Consider the following 25,000-nt stretch of genomic DNA (forward strand, 5'->3'; position numbering starts at 1 on the left):
TCAACCTCATCTAGGGAAAGCTCAAAATTGATCATAGAAATCCAAGCCTAAAAAAAAAAAAATAAATAAATAAAATAATAATAATATAACAATAAAATAATAATAATAAAAGAAGAATATATGATCACACAGAACTATATATACACATTTGTATCTTCATATATATATATATATATATATATATACATATATATTTTATCTTTATATACATATATATATATATATATATATATATATATATATATATATATATATATATATATTTTATTTTTTATATACATATTTGTTCATATAAATGTCGCACCTTGGAGTTAAAGGGGAAGGCCTCGACATACTTAGCATAAACATTTCGACACTCGCGAATATTTCCAAGTTTTAATTCAAATTCACAAAATTTTTCAAAAATTTTTTCGTTTGGTATGGTTTGCAATGCGTTATTAAATATTGACCTTGCCTTGTTCACATTTAATTGACGTAATTCAAAAGTAGCATAGAGAATAAAAATTTTTTTAAAAGTAAATTCATAACTAGATAATATTTTAATAATATTATTATAGACATCACGTGCTCTTTGAATATTTTGAGCATATAATTCTTCAAAAATAGAATAGTTGATCCATAAATATATATATCGTTTCCAAAATTTTTTAGAAGATATTATAGGTATAATACTAATAGCACGTTCATAAAGATCTCTAATTCGTATAATACATTTCTCCTTGTTTATATTATTTATATTAGATTCTTCTAATTTTATATAATTAAACCAAATATCATAATCATTCTTATTTTTTTTTAATTCATCTTCATAAAAAATACGTTCTTTAATTAATAACGATTCATGTAATTCATCTTTATTCGCATACTTTTTTTGGAATTGTAAAAAATTTTTATATAATAATTCACTCTTATTTTTTGGTAAAATTTTTAAAGCTTCTATATAAATCTTTTTACATCTTTCATATTCATTTTGTTCTTCTTCAAAATTACAAAAATGTATATAAAAATTCTCATCTATATAACATGAAGGTAATAATTCTATACATTTTTCATATGCTGCTCTAGCTCTAACTATATTTTTATATTTTTTCTCAAATTTAATAAATTTATAAAAACATTCTAATTTAGGAATACTAACAATTAAACGTTCAAATATTTCTCTACACTTATTTATTTCATTACATCGTTCTTCAAAATATATATAACATAAAAAAGAACTCTCATCAATTTTAAATTTAATCCATCTCTCATATATATTTCGAGCATTAACATAATTATTCAATATTTCTTCAAGATGAGCATACTTTTTCCAAAATATATTTTCTAAAGGTAATAATAAAACAACCCTTTCTAATAAATTCCTAGCACTATTTATATTCTTATTAATCAATTCAACTTCTATATATTTTAACCATAAATTTTTATTTGTATAATCAATATTTAAAGCCCTCTCAAAAATGGAACGACATCTTTCAATATCCTTCTGTTTTATTTCCCATAATCCATACTTTATGTACGTACTTATCATATATCTTCTTTTACGTATCTTATCCTCATATTCTTTTCTTTTATTTATTCTATATTCATTCAACTCTTCTTCATCTATCAAATTGTAATTTACTTTATGTTCAACCTCTTCTAGTTCTAACGCCTCGTTAATAAGTTGCTCCGCCGTAATCTGCACCTCTGCGGCGTTCTTATTCTTAACCTTGAAAAAATAAAATAAAATAAAATATAATAAAATATATATAAACATATATACATATATACATATATATATATATATATATATATATATATATATATATATATATATATATATTTATATTTCTTAATTTTCTTCTTTCTTTTTAGTTGTTTATTTTACCTGTAACTTCTTACTATTAAAATTCATCTTATCCTACTTTTATTTTTACTTTTTTTTCTTATTTCTTTTTATTTATATTTTCCCCTCTCTATAGCTATTTACATATTTAATATATCAAAAAAAAAAAAAAAAAAAAAAAAAAAAAATATAAATAAATAAATATAAATAAATAATAAAACTTATCATTATTTAAAGGAAGCAAGGCAAATAATTTATAATTTACTTTGTAGTAATAAAAAAAAAAATAAAATGCTTACTAAATTAAAATATTATATATATATATATATATATATATATATATATATATAACATATAATTATGAATATATATTAATATATTATATATAATATAATATAATATTTTATAGAACATTCCATAAATAATTTTGAAATAAAATGCTCAAATTATTTATTTATTCATTTATTTATTCATTTATTTATTCATTTATTTATTCATTTATTTATTCATTTATTTATTTATTTATTTATTCATTTATTCATTTATTTATTCATTTATTTATTCATTTATTTATTCATTTATTTATTCATTTATTTATTTATTTATTTATTTATTGATTTATATATTTTTTTTTTTTTTTTTTTTTTTCATCTGGGTATATATATCGACAGAAAAAAAATAAGAACACCTATTATATAAATATATAACATAGGACATATATTTTTACATACATATCAAAGTTTTACATTCTTTTAAATATGCTTATTTATTATTTTTTTTATTTTATTTTATTCTTTTCATAATAATAATAAAATTATATTTTCCATAAAATATTTTTTATATTATATATGGTCACATAATAAAAAAATATAAATATATTCACAATATATAATATATATATATATATATATTTATTCATTTAATAATTTATAATTATTTACATTTATTCTTTTAGATTTACTGTTAAAGGATAAAGAAATTTTTTATTTTAATTTCAAGTTTATTTTTTTCTATTTTTAAATATTTTTTTGTATTTTTACAAAAATTAAAAAAAATAAACAATAAAATAATAAAAACAAATAGGTTAAAATATTAAAATAATTTTAAAAAAAAAAAAAAAAAGGAAAAAGAAATAAAAAATAAAAAATATAAACAAAATATTAAGTAAACAAAATATTAAGTAAACAAAATATTAAGTAAACAAAATAATATGTAAACAAAATAATAAATAAACAAAACAATAAAAAAAACAAAACAATAAAAAAAACAAAACAATAAATAAACAAAATATTAAATAACATATAAATAAATAATATAATTATATATAATTCTTTTTAAAAAAAAATTAAATATATATATATATATATATAAATACACATTTGGATATATCCAATCTCTTATTATATAAAGAGAACAAAATAATATACATATAATATATATATAATGAACAATATGGATGTATAAATTAAAAAAATTAACAAAAAAAAAAAAAAAAAAAAAGAGGTGACAAAAAGATTTAAAAAAGGAAATAAAACAAATTATATACATAGTATATATTGGTATATATGTCAATTTATTATTATTTTTTTTTTGTGGAGGGATTTACAAATTCTCCTACTTGTTTAAAAATTTTTTAAAATACAAACAAACAGAAAAAAATGTATATATTATATATGTGTGTGCCTTAAGAATTTTCAATAAAAATTATATTAATTTGAGGACACACTTCTCTTTTTAGCAAACTCAACGCATATATATATTTTTATTATTATATAGTGTTATTTATTTATTTATTTATTATTTTATTTTTTTTTTTTTTTTTGGAGGGAGTAAAGCGGATTGAACTTTTATTTATTATAATATGAATATAATTTAATAAAAATATTATATATAATTAATATATTATATATATATATATATATATAGATATATATATATGTGTGTATCCTTTCTAATATATCGCACTACCATATTTATGCCTCTTTCAATTTCTACATAATATAAAAAAAAATAATAATAAAATAAAAGTATATTTCCTACAAATTCTTCTAAATTATATTTAAATATATATATATATATATATATATATATATATGTGTGTGTTAACACCATTTTTATATTCACCTTTAATCCCTAAAAATTCTGAACATTTAAACGTACTTTTTCATGCTCCTCCCTCCTTCTACTATTTAATCCTGTAATGAGAAAAAAAAAAAAAAAAAAAAAAAAAAAAAAAAAATATACATACATACATACATATATATATATATATATATATATATGTTTATATTTAATATATTTTCCTAAAAACATATTTATGTTTGTCATACGAGAAATTCTTTTTTGGAAGTTTCCTCATGTGTATACACTTCGCGTGATGAAGAAGATGCACTTCCAAAGGACTCCACTTTTATTAAACCCCTGTGTATATTATTTTTTGTACATTTGTGTATTTCTGATTTTAATGGTGACATTATATTATCATTATTTATGGATATCTTATCTTTGCGTTCTGTATAAAGAAAATCATTGAAATTATGAAATGTTATATTATTATGTAGAACATTATATAATTTGTTATTCGTTTCTTTACGTACATGTTTCTTATTTAGAAAAACAGGAGTTTGTTCTTTTGAACATAATTTGGCTTTTTCACAAGATACATAACGAGTGTTGTTAATTCCTTGATTTATATGTGGGCTTGATAAATTATTATATACCAGAGATGAACTTTCTTGTTTTATATTATTATTATTATTATTATTATTAATTTTTTTCTTTATATACACTCCATCTTTTATTAATTCATAACTATTATTATAAACAATATTTGAATCTATTTGTTCCGATATTATATTTTTTTTCATATTATCAAAATTAATTCTCGGTACTTTATCAACTTTATAACTATTTCTTTTGGTTTGAAGAATTCGTATATTAGGTTTAACATTCGAGCTTCCAATATTTGTATTAATAAGTCCGTTCCCCTTATTATTATATGATAAATTATTTTTACTATGACTACTACAAGTACTATTACTATTACTATTATTACAATTATTATTATTATTGTTGTTATTATTATCATGGTTGCTGTTACCTTGTGTGTTTTTATTTTTTAAGGTATAACTTGATAACGTTTTCATATTTAAGGACATACTATTATTACTACTACTACTACAACTATTATTATTATTATTATTATTATTATTATTATTATTACTACTTTTATTATTTCCTTTATGGTTTTTATTTTTTTGGTCCATTTTGTTATTATTAATACTTGTCACTTTATTTGGGGAATATAAATTATCATACTTATTATTCGTATAATAATTATACCCTGGGTTACAATCAGAATATATTTCATTACTACTATTATTTTTTTTTATATTATTATTCCTTTGAACAGAATTTTTTTCACATAAGGTATTACTATCCGGAATACCTTTCATTATAGATTCTATAGAAGCCAAAATTGTACTCACACTTGTTAAAGAGTTATATGAAGATTCTGTAGAACTTTGAACTTTACATATATTTTGTGTTGATGAACCAATTCCTTCCATGCTACTATAATAATAAGAATTAACATCTTTCTTAATTTTTGGAATTTTATTGTTAATAATAACTTTCTCATTTTTTTTTATCTTGGAAGTTAAATCTTTCTTTTCTTCTTTATCCCCAATTTTTTCTTTTAATTTATCTTTTAATTTTTCGGTATTATTTAAAATAAACATATTTCTTAATTTCTGAGTGTTAATATTAGAAATGTCGTACACACTATTCACATTTTCACGTATATTATTTTTTAAAACAAATAAAAATGTTACTAATGCTGCAGTCATTTTATTACCAAAACAACTATCTAAATTATTATGACCACCCTCATCAATAAACATAAAATAGGTATTCACCTTTGTTTTTGTTATCATTTCCTCAGTACCATGATATGATAATAATTTATCCTTCTTCCCATGAATAAAAAGTATAGGACATTTAATCAAGTGAACTTTATCAATGTTACAAAATAAATCATAAGGTAAAGTAAATTTTAATCTTAATTTTACACGATGTATAGATGATAAAGGACATTGTAATACTAAACCTAATAAATCTCTTTTGGTAGCTATATGAACAGATGCAGCAGAACCCAAACTTCTACCATAAGCTATTATACACTCTTTAGATATATTTAACTCACTAATTAAATAATTATATGCTGCTTCGACATCGTTATATAAATGTGTTTCTGTAGGATATCCGGTACTCTGACCATAACCACTATAATCATAAGCAAACATATTCAAACCTAAACGTTTTAATTTACTTTCAAACTGTGGTACGATATCACCTATATCTTCGGCATTCCCATGACTAAATAATATTGTTAAATGAGCATTGTTGTTTAAAAATATACCACATATTGTACTGCCATGTTTTGTTTTTATAAAATGTAAATTCTTCCTATTCTTTGAATAGCTAGGTGGGTGCGGTCTGAAGATTAGTTGGTTCAATGCATTCCCCATGATATATACATAATAAATATATTACATAAATAAATAAATAAATAAATATATATATATAAATATATCTATTTGTATAACCTTTATTTTTTTTATTTATTACAAAAAGGTTATAAGTTTATAGATATATGGGCATATGAACAAAAGAAAACTAATCTTATATAAGGAAACCTTACGTCTATTAATCTTGAAATATATTCTTATAAACATAAAAAATAATATATACATATATATATATATATATATGTATTGTCTAGGTATTATCTTATAACTATGTGTTAACATGTATTTATATTTCTTTAAAAGATTTATCTATTTTTATAGATATACACAAAAAAAAATAAAATAAAATGATAAATAATAATAAATTAAATAAAAAGAAAAATATACATATAAACAAGTTTGTATATATTCATATATTTTTATATCTTTAAAAATTATTCAAAGGGGTTACACAAAAAAATAACCTATTCAAACATAAACAAACATATATATATATTTATATATATATATTATTTTTATTTCTTTAGGAATAAATATTCACAAAAACATATACACATGTGTTTACATATATATATAATATATATATATATATATATATATATATTTATTTATTTATTTATATATATATAATATTAATTAAAACAAATATAAAAATGATAAAAAAAAAATTATTCACAATTATTCATATATATATATATATATATATATATATATTAATATATTCTAACGGAACATACAAAACAAATTATTTTTTTATATATCGTCATGAGCATATAAACATATTAGCTTAATTTAAAATATGAAATACAAAACAAAAAAAATACATAAATTAAAAAAAATATAAACATAAAAAAATAAATACATACATACATACATATATATATATATATATATATATATATATATATATATATATATACCTATATTTTTTATTTTATTTTTATTTTATCTTGACATTGCCACCTTAATAAATATATCTTTGTATATTCATATTTTTTTAAATATATATATAATATATATAATTTTATATTCTTTATATACTAAATAAACATCATTTGAATGTATTATTTAGATCATATTTTTATGTGTGCACTTTTTTTTTTTTTTTTTTTTATCTCACATAAATATATATAATATTATATATATATATATATATATATATATATATATATATATGAAAGAATAATTTATAAAAAAAAATAAAAAATAATATAAATACATATATCATATATATATTTTTAAACAATTAATATTGGACATATAAAAAAAGAACAAAATATGCTTTTGCAATTTATAAAATAATAATAAAAAGGTACATATAAGGTATGTTATTTGCTTATTCAAGATTTATTATACACACATATTAATATATATATATATATATATATATATATTTATATTTAATATACACACATTATTTTTTTATATTCTTATAACTTCATTCGTATATTATAAAACATATTCATGTCATAAATATATATATATATATATATATATATGTATACAATTCTACTAAAACCTAAGGCTATATCTGTTCATTATATATATTAAAAAAATTAATATATATATATATATTTATATATATATAAATTAAAAAAAACAAATCTATAAATATATATATTTCTCTTTTTATAAATGTTAATAAATATATATATATATATATATATATATTTATTTATATCTTATAAAAGAAAAAATTCGATAAAAAACTGTATATATGTTTTGTAATTATCTATAAAAAGGTACAAGAATACTGAGAGACGAATAAATAAAAAAATATATACATGTATCATATATAATTAAATATGGAAGTAAAAACTTGAGAAAAATAAAATATATATATATATATATATATATATATATATATATATTTAAATAATATATATAAATACTTCTTTGTAATATTTACAAACATGTATTATATAATAATCCGTTTACTTATTTCATTTTTCTCATTCTTTAAAAAAATAAATAAAAAATTAAGCAACGTACAAATGAAAAGTATAATATAATAATTAATATATCATAAAAAAAAATAAACAATAAACACCACCGAACATATATATAATATATATATATATATTAAAAAATATGTATAAAATTTTATTACATTATATAAAATATATATACTTGTAGGTAAAGTTTTTATGTATAAGTTGCATTGTTCTTTGAATATATCGACCCAAAAAAAAAGAAAAAAAAATTATAAAATATAAAAATAAGAACAAGGGGGAAAAATCATAATAAAATAAAATAAATAAATATATAACAAAAATTATTTCTTCAAACTTTTAGATTGTTTTTTTATAATGAAGTGGGTTCATATAATATTCAACCATATATATTATAAAAAGGTATAATTAAAGAAATCTGTATAAATTTTTGTACAATAGATTATGATGACATTTTTTTTTTTTTTTTTTTTAATTAATATCTCAATACACTATAATATATATATATATATATATATATATTAATAATAATATATTATTAATATATTTATCATGTATTAGTTTATTTTTTATATTATTATATATAAATATATATATTATACCAAAATGAGGTATTTATTATAAAAATATTTATTTTATGTATATAATTTTTTACCTTAATATTATAAAAATTTGTTCTTACATGAAATAATAATTAAATATATATATATAATAATATTATATATATATGTATATATATATATTAATATATTAATATATTTTATATATATAAAAGAAACCTATCAGCCATTTTTTATATATAATAATATATTTTATATATATTATGTAAGCCCATATTTTTTTTTTTTTTTTTTTTTTTTTTTTTTTTATAAGGTTATTATATTATTATAAAAAAAAAAAAAAATATATATTAAATTATAAAAGTTCAATGAATTTTTTAAGGGCTAGAAAAAATAAAACCACTTTTTTTTTTTTTTTTTTAATCACCACATTTTTTTTTGCATGTTGTTTAAAAAAAGGCATAATTCTAAAAAGAAAAAGAAAAAGCAAAAGAAAAAAAAAAAAAAAAAAAAGGTTATTCCTCATATAATATTATATATATAATAATATATAAACCTCGAAATTTTTTCAATATTTATAAATAAAAATAATTATATATATATATATTATATATATATATATAATAATAGAAAAAAAGGAGTCTTTTTTAAAATTTTTTTTTTTTTTTTTTTTTTATTAACTCTTAAAATTGTTCTTATATATAATATTATATATATTATTTTAAAAGGTCACATATTTATATGTAAATTAAACTTAAGGTTAAATCTGAAATGGTCGATGTGAAAAAAAAAAAAAAAAAAAATTAAACCTACCAATTATTTTATTAATATATAATGTATATAAAATTATAAGAATATATAATATTTATTTTTACACATAAAATAATATTCAAATGTAAAAAAAAAAAAAAAAAAAAAAAATTATTACATAAATATAAAAATTATGAGTGTGAAATTTAATATATATATATATATATATATATATATATATATATTTATTTATTTATTTAGTATGTAAAAAGATTATGTTAAATATTTATGTAGATAGTATTATAATTATATATCATATGTGTATACTTTTGAAAATATATAATTCATTTAGGTATATTTCCAAAAGTCAATAAAAATAATATCATGCGATAATCTTTAAATAAGTTACTCCTTTTCCATTTTTGAAATATTATTAAAGAAAAAATTAATTATTTAAAAAGAGTACATTTTTTTTTTTTTTTTTTCTCTCTCTCTCTTTAAATATTGTTTATAATTATAAAATGTGCTATCTATTGTTAATTATAAAAAAAAAATTTTAAAAATACTCTTCATATATTTATCACGTTATCTTTCTTTTTATTTTATAAATATTATTATAATATAACATAAAAGCTTCAAAATAATTTTATATAATAAATATATACAATTTTTTTTTTTTTTTTTTTTTTTTTTTTTTCACCTGAACAGGAAAAAGTTTACCTGTCTGTGTTCATATAAATAGCGAAAAAAATAATAATAATAAATAGCTAATTATAATTAAAGATAATTTTAAAATAGTGAAAAATTATAAAATCATTTATTTCATGGAAAATATAAATAATAAATATGTTTTCGTGCGTTTTTCCATAAAACAATATGCAAAAAGTGTACACATTCATTTATATAAATATATATTATAATAAAATAAAAGTTGACATCATATTTTTTACTTGTTCATTTGATTAGAATACTTAAATATATGTATAATATTATGTTTTACATGTTTCTTTTAAAAATTTTAAAATATTCTAAACTTTTATTATTCTATTAAAATAAATGGACAAAAGAAATAATATATATATAATATATAATATATATATATATATATATATATATATATATATGAGTATTCTAATTTTAGCATATGCATTTTTTAAAAATAAAAAAGATTAAGCACATTCCGAATATTTTGTTATTTCATGGTAAAGTAAATATGCAATATATAAATATAAAATATGAGTTCATTTATAATTTATTAACAAAATACAATAAACAATATTTAAATATAAACCATTAATCATATATAAATATATACATATAAATATAAATATATTATATATATATATATATTTATTTATTTATTTATTTATTCATACCATTTTCACTATATGTGTAAATTTTATTTTTCTGAAATATTTTGATGGATTTATTTTTTCTGTTCATTTGTGTAATTTCTTTTATATTTTGATTTCCTTTTTTTTTTTTTTTTTTTTTTTTTTTTTAACTGCATATTTTACATTGATGTGTAAGTGAATTTATTGATTTTTCTTTCTCACTTATTCATGATTATTTATTTTATATGACTTGTTTGTTATATGCATCTTCATTCATTTTTTTTAAGTGTCAATTGATAAATTGTTTCTTTAACATTAGCTATTTCTATATTTCCCTCCCGTCCTCAAAAAAAAAAGAAAATAGTATATAACATATTGTATATATTATAAATAATAATAAAAAAAACATAAAAATAAAAAATTAATTCGTTATAATATATATTACATATATGTGATATATATATATATATATATATATATATATATATATATATGTTCACGTATTACAAAAATTCAATTTTATTATCATATTTAACACATTAAAGGGAATATATATATATATATGTGTGTATATAGTCAATATTATATATATATATATATATATATATATATTTTTATACATATGTATAAAAAAAGATGAAAAGTATGACATTATACCATGAAAATTTTAAGAATATTAATTCATTTTTAAATTCTGCTTCAGTTATATGGATTGAAAAGGAAAAACTTGATTCAATTATTTATATCCCTCTATATACGGATATATTTCAATATGTTGAAAATTTCATAAAAAATACAGAAAAAAAAGAAAAAAAAAATGTCCTCACGAAAATTTATTTGCTTTTTGATGATGATACTTATAATATAGCAGTGGACATATCGGTATAAAAAAAAAAAAAAATATATATATATATATATATTTATTTATTTATTTATTTATGTGTGTGTGTAATTTATTTTGTGTGGTCAAGTTATACCTCATATATTATTTTTTATATTATTTTTTATATTATTTTTTATATTATTTTTTATTTTATTTTTTTTTTTTTTTGTCATTTCCTTGTTTTTTTTAGCCCCTGTGTAATGAGCACACGAATAGAATACCACTTTTAATTTATGAGTCATATCATTTTTGGCACTTACAGTTTCTTTTTGAAAAATTCAAGATAAAAAGACAAAAGCTAATTTTGAATCCTTTCGAGAATTTAAAAGATATCATAAATAAAAATCGAACATATGATTATGTATATATGTACACATCTATTTATAATTGTGCAAATAATAATTTCGAAAGACAAAGTAAAGGTGAAAAGATCATACAAAATCATAATGAAGAAATAACACAAGAAATAAATCAAAAAGTCATTACAAAATATTGCACGTATAGGAATAATTTTTCTACACATTTATCTTTACTAAATTATAATTTTAAAGATAATAATAATTTATACAATGATAGTAATATAAAAAATAAGGAACCAAATTGGTGTCCATTAAAAATTAACATTGAAAATATTCAAAAAAAAAGGTTTAAAAAAATAAACAAAAATAAGAAACATAAAAATAGTAAAATATTAAATAATACCAATATGGTACACACATTAAATTCATATGTTATTCCTTCTAATCATTTTGAAAAGGACGATACTAAAAATAAAAATTTATGCATTATATCACAAAAAGAAGGAAACCTTCATTTTCAACCATATAACGGAGAATTAAAAAAAATGAAACCTTTGGTATATGAAGAATATGAAATAATTAGTACTGACAATGATTCTAATACACTTGAATGTGGTAAAAAACATGAAAATTATAATACATCTTATGATAACTATATGTATTGTACTACTAATAGGTGTGGTAGATCACCCAGATATGAAGGTTCTAAGAAAAGTTATGCTGAGAATAATTCTAGGGTGTATAATAGGCCTCATAGAAAAAGAAAAGAGAAGAAAAAAAAATGGTACTATTATGAAGATAGTAGTAGTAATGATAAAAATTATAATAATAATAAAAAGGATGATGAGGAGGAGGAGGAGGAAAATAATGATGATAAGGAGGAAAATAATGATGATAAGGAGGAAAATAATGATGATGAGGAGGAGGAAAATAATAATAATAATAATAATAGTAATAAATGTGATAGTCTTCTTACTTTGGATGAATCCTTTAACAATAAAAAAAGAAAAACTAGCACATGCTCTACTTATAGCTATAATCATATGAAGAAATACAAAGTGGAAGAGTTAAAAACTGATGAATGTAATTATGATGAGAATTATTATAATAATACTAATAATAATAATTGTTATCCTCTTAAGGAAATATACAACTATAAATACTCTGAACAAATGTGTAATAAATTCAAAAAGGAACGTATTCATACTTATGACACATTCGAAAATAAAAAAGGAGAAAAAAAAAATTCTGTTAAGAATCGCAAGATCTTACATTCCTCAATCCTTTCATTAGATAGTCAAAAAATGAATCCATTTGATCCTATACATACATTTAAAAATATGTTTTGCAAAAGTGAAAAAGAAAATCTAGATTTCAATCATAGTGATATGTTTCATATTTATCATCATAATGATAGTATGGATAAATATGTAAATAAAATTCTGAAGAATATTATGAACAAAGAAAAATCTCCTTTAAATTGTTTATCTAAAAATTATCAAAGAATAGAAGCACTATATAATAAAAAATATAAAATATTTTTAATGGATAATAAACAAATTATAAATGGCAAAACACATTTTAAAAATAATAAAAATGAATATATTTTAAGTAAGTATGAAAAAGAAATGGGACTCTATGAACTCTTTAAAAAATATATTAAAAGAGATGTAGAAAAAGTTCATAATGAAAAGGGGCAGCCTCAAAAACCTTCTAATCAAAACATAGAAAGGATTCATAATTCTACAGAGAAACACATTCTACAAATTCAAAAAAGACAAGAGCATTCTTGTGTAACCGAACTAGTTGGAATGTGCAATATAAAAGAACAAGATATAATAAATGTTAAAAGTTGCGATGACGATGATATTATATGTTTATCTGATGAAAAAAATTATATGCAAGAAGAAAATGATGTAATATGTATTGATGATAATAATAACAACAATATTTATAATGACAATAATTATAATGACAATAATTATAATGACAACATTTATAATAACAACATTTATAATGACAATAATTATAATGACAATATTTATAATGACAATAATATTATTGACCGCCACAACAATGGAGGTGTATTATTTTATGCTTATAAAAAAGAAGATACAAAAGTCATAAAACTGAAGGAAGGAGATAGCTTATATATAAAATTCTTCAACAGTTCTGATGACTATGATAAGGTAAAAATATTAAAACAAGAAACCATTTTGTTTATTTTGATATATATAATGCAAAATAAAGAAACGCCGACTTTATCAGATATATGTATTTTTTCACCGGACCTTTTTTGGAACATCTGCTTATATTTTAAAGATAATATTATGGGGGTTGATCCTAGTTTAGTAAAGATACATAAATTTTTGTCAACAGGTAAAAGTGAAGAAAATGGTTATCATAGATATTCATCTAAACGAATAAATTACTGCGAAAAAAGAAAAAAAAGAAAAAATAGAGAACCAATGGAAATTATGAAATTAAAGGATAATGTAGAATTTCTAGATAAATTTCTTGAAAACGTAAATGAAAGGAAATTGAATAAATTAAAAGAAATTCAATCCCAGAACTTTGAAAAATATGAATTACATAGAAATATTAATAGCCTAAATAAACAACAACTGATTAACTTATTTATAGATAAAGAATATCAAATTAATCTTATTCCATTAACACTTTTAAAAGAAAAATCTAGAAATATTATATATGAAGAAAATATCAAAATGAATATGTGTGCATGTATACGAGTTATTTTTGATAGTATAAAAGGAAGATGTATATATGCCGCCAGCAATATGTATAAACTCGATTTTATTTGCGAATATGTTGGAGATCTGTTGACATATAATGAAGCTATGAAAAGAGAAGAAAAATATAAAAGAAATACAAAAAAAGGATGTTTTATGTTTTACTTTAAATATGATAATAAAACATACTGTGTTGATAGTACCAAAGAAAGTATGGTAGATGCAGAAATTCATAATAAGAAGATGAAAAAAAAAAAAATTCTCAGATCATTTGCTAGGTTAGTAAATCATTCAAAAAAAAAATCTAATTTAATTCCAAAAGTTTTGAAAGTTGAAAATAATCCTAGGCTGTTTTTCGTTGCTTCACGTGATATAAAAGAAGGAGAAGAATTGCTTATTGATTATGGAGAAAGGGACAAGGATATAATAAAAGATAACGAATGGTTAAAATTTTAAATCTTTTTAAATCTTGATTAATTTCGGGTATATATATTTATATCTCCATATGTTCAAAACTTTCACAAATATTCAAATTTTTTTTTTTTTTTTTTTTATGAACAATTCATATGTAATTTTAAAGGTAGCTAGCCATTTGGTATAATAATTAATATTTTATTTAAATTTTTTTTTTTTTTTTTTTTTTTTTTTTTTGAACTATTCATGTGATTTTGGTGAATAGCTAACTATATGTAGTATAATAATAAATATATATTTATATTATTAACTTCAAAAAAAAAAAAAATTTATATGTATTTTCATGTATATTTGATTCATATTTCATATATATTTGATTCATATTTCATATATATATTTGATTCATATTTCATATATATATTTGATTCATATTTCATATATATTTGATTCATATTTCATATATATATTTGATTCATATTTCATATATATTTGATTCATATTTCATATATATTTGATTCATATTTCATATATATTTGATTCATATTTCATATATATTTCTTCATATTTCATATATATTTGATCCATATTTCTTATATATTTTTTTTATATTTCATATATATTTTTTTTATATTTCATATATATTTTTTTTATATTTCATATATATTTGATTCATATTCATTTCATATATTTTCTTCCTTTTTTTTTTTTTTTTTAATAAATTTTTCCATATTATATTTTTTGAAATAATTAAAGAGTTAGTAATATATATAATTTGTAAATGAATTAAGAATATTACTTTTTTTTTGGTTTTTTAAAAAGGGAATATAAAAATGAAAAAATCAAAATAAAATATGAAAAAATATACATACATATATATATATGTGTGTGGATATATTTTTATTAAAGGATGAAGGCTAATTTCTTGAATTATCCGATTTGATAGTAAAAAAAGGAACGTTTCCATTTACTCGAACATTATTTTGTTGTGTACATTCACAAAAGTAAGTATCGTAAGCATTTAAAAGAGATTCTTTTATTGGATAATAATTATTTTGTAATACTTCACCTGCATTTACTACTGAATCTCGTATGAATGTGGCACAAAACTGAAGGGGAAATAAAAGGATATAATAATAACATTATAAAAAAAATATATATATATATATATATATATATGTGTGTATACATTTTTTCTATATTATTCTGTTAATTTTTGTTTATTTTTACTGTTATGGTATCCGATATATAACTTGCTTCCTTTTCTTTTTCTTTATCTTTTTCTTTTTCACTTTTTTTTCTTTTTTTCTTCTTTTTCTCGTATTGCTTATTATCCATTTTAATTAACTTTTCTTCTTTTTTTTTTTTTTTTTTTTCCACAAGGTGTGTGCGAAATTAAAAACAAAAAAATTTATAATTAAATTATTCCATTTATATTATATACATGAACGAATTATTTTCTCATAGAGTACAAATGTTGTTGTTGTCATAAATACATTTTAAAATTATGTAGTATATTTTGAAAACGTCAGCTTAATTTTTTTTTTTTTTTTTAATATATAAATGTAGAAAAAGTTGTACACTGTTTCAAAAATAAACAAAAAAAAAAAAAAAAAATGAAATGGAAAAGATGAAGTAAAATAAAATAAAATGAAATAAACTTAACAAAATGAACAAAAAAAATAACGTAATTTATTTTAATTTATTTTATTTTATTTTTTTTTTATTTATTTTTTTTTTTTTTTGGTGATGGTATTATATAACGAATGCAAATTTTATGACACACTTTTCTGCACACATAAAAAATATATAAATTAATATATAAATAACAACATTAAAAAAAAAAAAGAAATAACAAATAATAAATAAAAAATAATAAATAATAAATAATAAATAAAAAATACAAAGTTATCAAAATATAAAAAAATTTTAATAAGAAAAAATACATACATATATATATATATATATATATATACATTTAATATTCATATAAATTTTTTTTTAAAATAAAAAAACAGTAGAGATCTTAATAACATTTCTTGTTCTTTAAACGATAAGTTGCTTGATGTTGTATTTTGTATCAAACAATTTATAAGAATGTTTGTATATAATTGTATAGCTTTTAAATCATATATATTATCTATCATGTTTAAATGATATATCTGTACCTTTTTCATTAAATTTATATATTTTCTTGATTTTTTTTGGAATATTTCTTTTTCCATATCTTTGTTTATATGAGAAATCAAAAAAGTTGTCCCCTTTTCAATGCATGTAAGAAAATTACAACTCTGAGCATTTGTAAATAGTTCTAAAATTAAATATTTATAAATTATTTTTCTAAGGTTCAAACGTGCTGGCATGTCATGTACCATATTTACGTTGAAATCCTATCAAAAGTGTGAAAAAAAAAAAAAAAAAAAAAAAAAAAAAAAAAAAAATTATAACATACACATATATATATATATATATATATATATATATATATATATATATATTTATATTTATTTATTTATTTAAAATACTTACGTGTAGAGTTAATATACTATATTCCCAATAATTTTCCATAAGAAAAATACGTTTTTCATTATCCTTAAAAAAAGTACTAATGTTAATTTTTTTAAAAATACTCAAACAATATTTATGAATAATTTCTTCATACACAAAATTGTAATGTTTATTCTTTTTGATGTCCTCATCATGTATATTTATATTTACCATCCCAGGAGATAAGAATTTATGATCAAATTCTTTTAATATATTTATTTTCCTTAGTACTAAATTTTTTGTATCATGAATTGTATATAACTTTTCCTTTTTCACTTGGTTTAAATTATATAAATGAATACTATCCTTTGTATTTTTATATGAATTATTTATAAAATGATTATCTTTATTTTTTGTGTTATAATTATTTGAGGTGAAATGAGTTTCGTGTTTTCCTTTATTATTAATCACATCTTCTCTATATTTTTCTACAGAGTAATTTTTATTTTTTAAAAAAAACAATTCATCGCTTAAATTTTCATTTGTTAAATTATCTTGAAAAGGTTCATCTTTTTTTTTTATTTCATTCCATAAATATACATTATAAAAATTATCATCAGTTTGATTATTTGTATTATCCAAACATTTCTGTTCATTAATATGATAATCCTTTTTTAAATTATCATATGGATGATTTGATAAATATAAATATATATTTTTTTCATCTTCTTTTATTTCTTCATTTAATTTATATGTATTATCATATTGTATATTAGATATCTTTTCCATAACATTATCATTATCACAATTGTTATGAATATAAATATTATTATAATTATTATTTATATTATTATTATGAATATAAATATTATTATTATTATTATGAATATTATTATTATCATCACCATTTTGTATTATTTCATTATTATATTCATCAACATATATCATGTTTCCATTAAATGTATTCTCTTCATTATTATTAATCTTTGGAGGTATTATATAAAATACCTTTTTTTTTTTTTTTTCTGTGTCCACATTTTGTCTAGCTACATACATATCATCAGGAGGTATAGAAAATAATATAGAACTATTAAATTCATTATAATACATGTTTCCATAATTTTGATCATTTATATAATTTATATTAACATTATTAACACTAATCTTTTTTTTTTTTTTGGAATGATTCTCATTTATATTTTCCTGTATATTATAAAAATTATTATAAATAGATATAACATTTTGATTATTATATTCATCTTTATCTATATTATATATACAATTATAAATTTGATTACTACTAGTATAAATATGATTATTCTTTTTATTATTTATTTCTTCGATATTCTTATTATTGTTATAATATTCATTTAAAGAATCGGATACATATATGTTATCATTATAATCAATATTTTTTATTTTATATTCTTTTGTATGATTTGACATATTCTCTTTTTCATTAGTCATACATATAATATTATTTATATTATTTTTATTTACAGGAGTTATATTTTTTATATCTTCTTCATTTATATTATCTGTTTGTTTATAATTATCCATAATATCCTTACTATGATAATTATTTATGTTATTTAAAAAAAAAAACTTTTTATTTTCATTATTTAAATCGTTTATTCCATGAAGGTTTTTATTAGTTTCCTTACTATTAATCAAATTAGTATCAGTATAAAAGTTTGGTAACTTATTATTAAATTCGTTATTTATATTTACGAGCATATTTTCTTCTTCTGGATTTGTTTTACAGTTTATTGTATTATTATTTATATTATATGAATGATTACTTTGTTGAATATTATTGTTTTTATAATATTGTTCAGGGTTATTACAATATTGTTCATGGTTATTATAATATTGTTCAGGGTTATTACAATATTGTTCAGGGTTATTACAATATTGTTCAGGGTTATTACAATATTGTTCAGGGTTATTACAATATTGTTCATGGTTATTATAATATTGTTCAGGGTTATTACAATATTGTTCACGGTTATTACAATATTGTTCACGGTTATTACAATATTGTTCACGGTTATTACAATATTGTTCACGGTTATTACAATATTGTTCACGGTTATTACAATATTGTTCACGGTTATTACAATATTGTTCACGGTTATTACAATATTGTTCACGGTTATTACAATACTGTTCACGGTTATTACAATATTGTTCACGGTTATTATTCATATTATTCATATTATTGTTACATTTGTAATCATTTATATTTTGATCATCATTATAATAAAGATGTTGTTCTATATTTCTTGGGATATGACAACTTGTATGCTTGGTATCATTTTTATCTGTTTTATTTTGAATGATCATCATATTATTATAATTATTATAACTATCTTCATAAACATTACAATAATTATTATTATTATTATTATTATTATTATTATTATTGTTGTTGTTGTAAATATCTTTATTATTATCCGTTATGTAATTAAAATTTTCATTTATATTTTTTTCATTATAATAAATATTTATCTTATTATGTTCATCATACATATTATTATGATACATCTTATTATTTATCACTTCTTTTTCATAAGAATTTATCTCTTCAGTTTTATTATCATATTTATTATATATAAGATTATCATTTATTATGTGATTTGTTTTTTTTTTTTTATGATTTTCATCAGATATTTTATTCCAATAATTATTTTTTCTTTGTGATATATTGTTAAAAGTTAAATTATTTTGCTTTTCTTTTTTTTTCTCATTTTCTCGAGTATTCATTTTTCTTATTCTTAAATTATTTTTTCTCTTTTGTACTTTTAATCGACTTCTTATAGCTAGTTCACGTGCTATTAAAAAACCATAACGATAAACAGAAAAACATTCTTTTTTTTTATATCCATAAGCACACCATCTTTTTTGTCTTGCATCAAAATGAACTCCTTTCATTTTTGGTATTCTCATCATCTCATGGTAGAAATTTGTTATATCTCCTTGATCTTTATCATTTTCTTTTACATCATTAAACTTATAAGAAACATTGTTCGTTTTTTTTTCTTTACTTATCTTTTTTTTATTTGTATATTTGTTATGATTTGTATCATTTTTTTTATTACTTTTGTACTCTTCAGTTATCTTTATATTTTTATAAGGAATAATATGATTATACAGATGATCCATATCACATTTATTATGAATATTGTTAATATCATTATTATGAGTATCGTCATTTTTATTTATTAATGTAAAGTCACACGTTTTTAGAGCCTTTTCTTTTGATAATTTGTTTTGGCTAGACATATTGATCATATGTCCATCCTTCCTAGCATTATCGTAATTATAAATATTTTTATTATTACATATATTTTTATTGTTACATATATTTTGATTATTACATATATTTTTATTGTTACATATATTTGTATTGTTACATATATTTTTATTGTTACATATATTTTTATTGTTATACACATTTACATTATATAAAATACCTTCTTTATTTTTTTCTATTTCTATTAAATCAGTTTCATTTTTATGTTCCTCATCATTATATTGTATCCACTTTTTACTAAACAAATTTGTACACATATCATTTTTTTCACATTGTAAATTTTGCGTATAATAATTTGATTTATATAACTTATTTTGCATACACTTTTCATAGGAATGTATATTTTTTATACTATCCAATTTACTTATATTCTTCTCATCTTCTTTTTGATGATTTATGTGTGTTAGATTATTACTTTCTATTTTATGGTATTTTGTATTTTCACATTTCACAATTGAATCATTTGACTTTACATGATTTTCTATATTTTTTTTGTTTATTTCATCAGTACACGATTTTATTATTTTTTTTTTCTTTTTCTTCTTCTTCTTCTTATTCTTATTCTTATTCTTTGTGTTCTTGTTTTTTTGATTGCTTTTATCATTATGAATATCCATTTTTTTTGATATATGAGAATTATCCTTTGTTACTAAAAAGAATTTTTCATCCTTCCTAAATATATTACTTTTGGTACTATCTTTTTCTAAAGACACATTTTGATTATTTTTTATAAATATGTTTAAATGTTCTGATAAATGTGATGAGGTGGACGTTCTTGTTAATGTATAAGTTAATAAGTCTTTTTCATTTTTCTTATTACTATATAAATTAATTTTTATATGTTCATTATTATTATTTACATTCATTATATTATTAACTTTAATATTTTTTAATAAATTTGTGTTTTCCGTTTTATTCTTATATTCTTTATCATAATATGTATTCTCTTCTTCTATAGGTTCATCCATATTATTATTATTATAATTATGTAACAAATTTTGATGGGTCCCATATGTACATGATATATTATTATTATTATTATCATCATCATCATCATCATCATAATCAATTTTCTTGTCATTTTTATTATTTGTGTTCATTTCATAATATATTGGAATTTTACTTTTTTCATATGATGATACATATGGAAACGTCCTTGCATCATCTGCACTTTCGATATTGGGATCATTTTTCATAGTATTATATGAGTAAGGAAAATTATAATTATTTATATATTTCTTATCAAGGTTTAAAGTATAAGGAAGAACATAATTATAATAATAATAACAATTATTATTATTATAAACAATACTATGTTCGTTTGTTATTTTTTTATCATTATCCATATTACAATAATTTGTATTACCATCATAGTTCCCTTTGACCAAATCATCATTAGCATACATATTATGAACCATAATATTATTATTATTATGATTATTATTATGAATATCTTGAACATATGTACTATTATATTTCCCATTTTCATACATATAATTTATATTATCAAATGAGTTATTCAAATCGATTTTCCCAAAGTCATAATTTTGTAAATAATTATTTTCCATATCCTGTGTATCATATCCTATATAATTATTATTAACCCCTTCAATATTGTATATCATATTATTTAATATTTCTTTTTTTTCAGCATGATTATATAAATTGTTATGTAAACCGTACGAATGAACATAATTACTATAATTATCATTATTATTATTATTATCAAAATGTTTTCCAATATTATGTTCATATATATATATATCATTTTCTTTATTCTCCATATTTCTTGATAATATATTTATTCTGTACGGCTCTTGTAATTTTACTTCATTACAGTATATATCTTCTATGTTGTTACATAACTTTAATTTAGATAAAGAATTATTATGTAATCCATTAAACATATTATTATTATTATTATTATTGTGAGTATAATCCATATTTAGATTATTCATATTAAAGTTCATATGATTTATATTTATATTTTGAGGGTAATGATTAATGTATTGCTTTCCATTGTTATTATATTGATTCTTTATATTTATAACATATTTTTTATTTTTATCTTTTTTTTTAATATAATTACCATTATTATTGTTTACATTATTATTGTTTACATTATTATTGTTTACATTATTATTGTTCATATTATTATTATTGTTGATATTTTTATTTTTTTGGTTACTATTTTTATTTTTGTCATTAATTTTTAAATTTCGAAATTCTAGAGCTAGCTGTCTAGCTTCATGAAAACCAAACTTGCACACAGGAAAATGTTTTTGTATTTGTTTATTGTTTTCATTTTTCCAATATGCTATCCATCTTATTTGGTTATGATCAAATGTTAATCCTTGAATCTTCTTCATTTGTTTAGCAAGGATACGATAATATTTTCTTTCGTTTAAAGGGATGCCCGTTCTCTTACTACTTTTTTTTTTATTATTTATATTATCATTATTATTTATCTTATCATTATTATTTATCCTATCATTATTATTTATCTTATCATTTTCATTTATATTTTTTAATTTTATATAATTATTAGGACTTATTATACCATCCTTATGTTCCCCCTCTATATTATCAATTCCCATTTTATTATTTACAAAATTATTACCTTTCTCATTCATAACATTTCTCTTTTCTTTTTCAATATTCACTTCCAAGATATCATTTTTAATATTATCATTACAAGGGTTCATATTATTGTAAATATCGTTATTACTAATTTTTAGATCCATATTATTAGTTTTTTTTTCGTCAAATGTATGTAATGGAATTATTATTTTTTCTTCTTTCATTTTTATAGTTTCATTTATATCATCGATGTTTTTTATTTTATCATCATAAATATGAAATCTATCATATCTCAAACAATTTTTTTTTGTACCTTCATTATTATTATTATTATTATTAATATATTTATCATAAACATTTCCTTTATCTATTATATCATTTTTATAATCTTTCTGGTAACACTCATTCTTATACTCAAAATTATTATCAACAGTTTTTATAATATTCCTATCTTTATTTAATATGACATGGTTGTTTTTAATAATATTTTTTTCAATATATAGAGTACTTGGTTTATCCTCTTTTAAAATGTCTACATATTTTTCTTTATTCATCATGATATAAATAAATAAATATATATATATATATATATATATATATATATATATATATATTATATTAATTATTTTTTATTTTTTATTATGATAATTTATAAAAAAAATATAACCTATTATTTCATAGGTTTTTATTTAGGATTAAAAAATATTACGTAGTATTTCTTTAATATACACACACCAAAACAAAAAAAAAAAAAATTGGACAAGAAAATAAGGCATATTATTTAACATATATATATATATATATATATATATATATATGTATATATTTTCTTTTAATTATTTTCGTTAATGTGTTAATAAACATATAAACCTTGAAGATTTTTTCAAATGTTATATTTTTTTTTTCCTTAATAATATTTAATATAATATTATAAATGCTTATTATAATAATGAAAACTATTATAATATGTAGATCTTATTCAATAATTATAAATAATAATTTCACATATAAACAAGAACATATACATATATATATATATATATATGTGTATGTATTTTTATACATATAATTCTTAGATTTATGTAAAATAAGAAAAAAAAAAAAAAAAAATTATGCAGTAGGTGCAATACCCTCGGCTTTTTTTTTTTTTTTTTTTTTTTTTTATAAGATCTTAAAAATAAAAAATTAAGAATAACCGAATTGGCATAATTATAAAAATGAATTTATTAATTATAATAAGTTTTATATGAAAAAATAAAAAAAATAAAATATATATTATATATATATATATATATATATATATATATATTTATATTTATAGAAC

The 25,000-nt window shown here is 18.1% G+C and overlaps 5 protein-coding genes across 5 annotated transcripts in view; 1 reads left to right on the top strand and 4 right to left on the bottom strand.

Annotated features, from left to right (window-relative positions):
• PF3D7_0403700 (pre-mRNA-splicing factor CLF1, putative) overlaps positions 1-1,894 on the bottom strand; it is a gene marked incomplete at both ends in the record, with an annotated part of 3,167 nt that extends 1,273 nt beyond the window's left edge. The window contains 3 exons of the mRNA XM_001351313.1: positions 1-47; positions 305-1,708; positions 1,868-1,894. The exon at positions 1-47 is cut by the window's left edge and continues 61 nt beyond it. Coding sequence (XP_001351349.1) covers positions 1-47; positions 305-1,708; positions 1,868-1,894 — 1,478 coding nt within the window. The remainder of the gene's footprint in view (positions 48-304; positions 1,709-1,867) is intronic.
• A 2,120-nt stretch (positions 1,895-4,014) lies between these two features.
• PF3D7_0403800 (alpha/beta hydrolase, putative) lies at positions 4,015-6,354 on the bottom strand (the record flags this gene model as incomplete). Its single annotated transcript, XM_024473337.1, has 2 exons — positions 4,015-4,020; positions 4,156-6,354. 2 exons carry the CDS (start codon positions 6,352-6,354, stop codon positions 4,015-4,017), a joined length of 2,205 nt encoding a protein of 734 aa, XP_024328885.1.
• Positions 6,355-11,586: 5,232 nt separating this feature from the next.
• PF3D7_0403900 (SET domain protein, putative) lies at positions 11,587-15,338 on the top strand (the record flags this gene model as incomplete). Its single annotated transcript, XM_001351315.1, has 2 exons — positions 11,587-11,832; positions 12,024-15,338. The coding sequence occupies 2 exons, from the start codon at positions 11,587-11,589 to the stop codon at positions 15,336-15,338; spliced, it is 3,561 nt and encodes a 1,186-aa protein (XP_001351351.1).
• Positions 15,339-16,210: 872 nt separating this feature from the next.
• Positions 16,211-16,631, bottom strand: PF3D7_0404000 (conserved Plasmodium protein, unknown function; the record flags this gene model as incomplete). Its single annotated transcript, XM_001351316.1, has 2 exons — positions 16,211-16,402; positions 16,524-16,631. 2 exons carry the CDS (start codon positions 16,629-16,631, stop codon positions 16,211-16,213), a joined length of 300 nt encoding a protein of 99 aa, XP_001351352.1.
• Positions 16,632-17,278: 647 nt separating this feature from the next.
• PF3D7_0404100 (AP2 domain transcription factor AP2-SP2, putative) lies at positions 17,279-24,233 on the bottom strand (the record flags this gene model as incomplete). Its single annotated transcript, XM_024473341.1, has 2 exons — positions 17,279-17,683; positions 17,823-24,233. The coding sequence occupies 2 exons, from the start codon at positions 24,231-24,233 to the stop codon at positions 17,279-17,281; spliced, it is 6,816 nt and encodes a 2,271-aa protein (XP_024328886.1).
• Positions 24,234-25,000: the final 767 nt, after the last annotated feature.

Source organism: Plasmodium falciparum (genome assembly GCF_000002765.6).
Source record: "Plasmodium falciparum 3D7 genome assembly, chromosome: 4".
NCBI classification, from domain to species: Eukaryota; Apicomplexa; class Aconoidasida; order Haemosporida; family Plasmodiidae; genus Plasmodium; species Plasmodium falciparum.